The sequence below is a fragment of the Sinocyclocheilus rhinocerous genome, unplaced genomic scaffold, assembly GCF_001515625.1.
Source record: "Sinocyclocheilus rhinocerous isolate Xijiao unplaced genomic scaffold, SAMN03320098_v1.1 scaffold242, whole genome shotgun sequence".
Taxonomy (NCBI): Eukaryota; Metazoa; Chordata; class Actinopteri; order Cypriniformes; family Cyprinidae; genus Sinocyclocheilus; species Sinocyclocheilus rhinocerous.
The window spans coordinates 235,644-238,307 of NW_015638945.1; the positions used below are offsets into that span (position 1 = coordinate 235,644).

The 2,664-nt window shown below is 35.8% G+C and overlaps 1 protein-coding gene across 1 annotated transcript in view; it reads left to right on the forward strand.

Moving 5' to 3' along the window:
• The window catches only part of nectin4b (nectin cell adhesion molecule 4b), a 27,275-nt gene extending 25,041 nt beyond the window's left edge, over positions 1-2,234 (forward strand). Inside the window, exons 11-12 of the mRNA XM_016565503.1 lie at positions 309-497; positions 1,849-2,234. Coding sequence (XP_016420989.1) covers positions 309-497; positions 1,849-2,130 — 471 coding nt within the window. The 3' untranslated portion in view covers positions 2,131-2,234. The remainder of the gene's footprint in view (positions 1-308; positions 498-1,848) is intronic.
• Positions 2,235-2,664: the final 430 nt, after the last annotated feature.

Here is a 2,664-nt window from a genome sequence, read left to right on the forward strand (position 1 = left end):
TGTGTGTGTGTGTGTGTGAGAGAGAGAGTGTGCGAGTGTGAGTTTGTGTGTGTGTGATTGAGTGAGTGTGTACGAGTGTGAATGTGAGTGTGATTGTGAGATATTGTGTGTGTGAGAGTGTGATTGTGAGATAGTGAGTGTGATAGTGTGAGTGAGTGTGATTGTGTGTGTGTGTGTGTGTGTGAGAGAGAGAGAGAGTGTGAGATAGTGTGTGATTGTGTGTGTGAGTGTGATTGTGTGAGTGTGTGATTGTGATAGTGTGTGTGTGAGACCCTCAGCAGAATAAACACGTCTGCGTCTCTCTGTAGGATCATTCAACGCTGAGTGACGTGAGAGGCAGACGTGGAGACAGAGAGTACGATAGTCTGGGACGTCCCGCCATCTACACGACGTACCGTCCGGAGCGATCCAGCAAGAACACGAGAGAGATTGAGGAGGAGAGAAATGAGCGCAGACGGAGAGTCGAGTCCTACGTCAAATCCAGCAATATGTCACTGGTGAGTGTGTGTATGAAATCAAAATGAATCCATCTTCCTTCTTAATGCATGAGGCATCCATTCAAATGACAGTTTGAACTGGTTCACATCGACTGAATCAAGTTTGAAAAGATTTGAAGAATCAAACTGTTTTTAAAGGATCAGTATATTGAAGCTTTAGACACAACATTTTAAAAAAACCTAAAAGAAAAGTTTGCATGTGTTTTTTTTTGTATCATATGTGATGCATCAGGCTTTTAAGACTCATATAGTCTGATATGCACAAAATCCCACAATGCACAAAAATGTCTATTTAATATACATGTCACTTCTGTAATTCCTGTCATTCGTCACAAAATCAAAAGAAAGAAATAAGAAATTATATTCTGCATTAAAAATCATTAAGATTTTTTTTGCATTGTGACATTATTTTCATGATGTTTAAGAAAACCTACTTGTATTCTCATCACCATAATGCAAATAAATCAGTCAAGTATTTATATATGGGTTCGAGTTTATTCTCCTGCCTTTAATTTATGCTCATTTAATTTAAAAAATCTTTGTATTATAGTTTATTTTTTGATGAGAATCAAAGTTTAGAATAATAACTAATAACAAAAAATGAAGGTTGTTTTTAATTGTCATAAATAATTTCATAATGCAAAAAATAGACTTTTTTATATTCATGTGTCACTATTGTATGCCTAAAGAAAATGTTTATTTTTTTATTTATATATATATTAATTATTTTCCTAACTATTACGTATTTATAAATTAGTGAGTGTTTATTATCCTTCCTTTCATTTATGCAGATTTTATTTGTAAAATGTAAATATGTTTTACTTTTATTATTATATTATTTATTTTATTATTATATTTATTTTTATTTTTATGAGAATCTTTTTAGAATATAAAAAAACCCTCAAAAGTAAGGTAATGAAGTTGTGGAAGGAAAATGTTCTTAATTATCATGAAAATAATGTGACAATGCAAAAAAATATAGTAAGAATATGGAGGAAAACACTGCTCAATTTTATTCAAAGACCCAAACTGAGCAAAGATATGCAATTTGGTGCAGATACTGATATTTGTGACCAAAAAGTGATGAAATTCTGATATTCTGATTGTATTAAAAGACCTTTTAAACTATCAATCAGACGACTGTGCGACAGGTTTAACAGCAAAGTTTGATCATGTTGATCATTTAGAGGCATTTTGTAGCTTTATAGAGTTAAAACTACATCATCGTGTTTCTTGATTTGACATCAGCAGTGAATAAACGGTGATTATTCCACATATGGTCCAGCTGGAGATGAAGAGCAGCAAGCCTTTTACTGTAAGTAGATCTCAGATGACGTGGCTTCTCTTGCAGGATTCAGGGCTTCACCGGGATCAGAGTTCTCCTCCTCCATCCGTGAGCTCGGGTCTGACTGCAGATGCCATCGGGGAAGGATGGAAGCGTGGCTCTCGCAGAGAGATTCACCGAGACGTGCAGCGAGAGCGAGTTCCTGAAGGAGAGGAAGAAAGCTCTGCTGTGAGCTCCTATCAGCTATCCGAAGCCGTTTCCAACTACTTCCAGTGCAGCAACGGCGGACTGACGCCGAAGGCAAACCCCAACGCCATCATCATACACTCTCACGGGCCGGTCATCTGATCAACACACCATGCTTCCTGCAACACAAGCGTTGTGCTGATCGTCAGTGCATGCAGCTTGATTATCTGTAAACTCTTAAAGGGACAGTGCACAAAAAAATGATCATTTACTCAGTCAAACCTGCATGGTTTTCTTCTGTAGAAGTGTCTGCACTCGTGCATCGTGCATATCACTCGTGCACAATAGTGCAAGTCTTCTGTAGTCTTGATAATCTTCCTTCTGCAAAGCACTCGGATCTCATGTGCATCACAATCGTTTGAGACGTTCAGTGTCGTGGATGTCAGATCTGGATATTTTGATAAGATTTGAGGAAAGGAGATTTGCTTTAGTTCATGCATTAGCTAATATGAACTAACAGTGAGTGTATATATATATATATATATATATATATATATTTTACAGCGTTTATAAATCTTTGTTAATAAAAAATATGGTTGCTCATTGTTTTTGTTAACTCAAATGAAAACCATTAAAAATTATGAATTATTTCAAGTAATGAACATATTGTTTTATATATTTTATTTTATTTCAGCT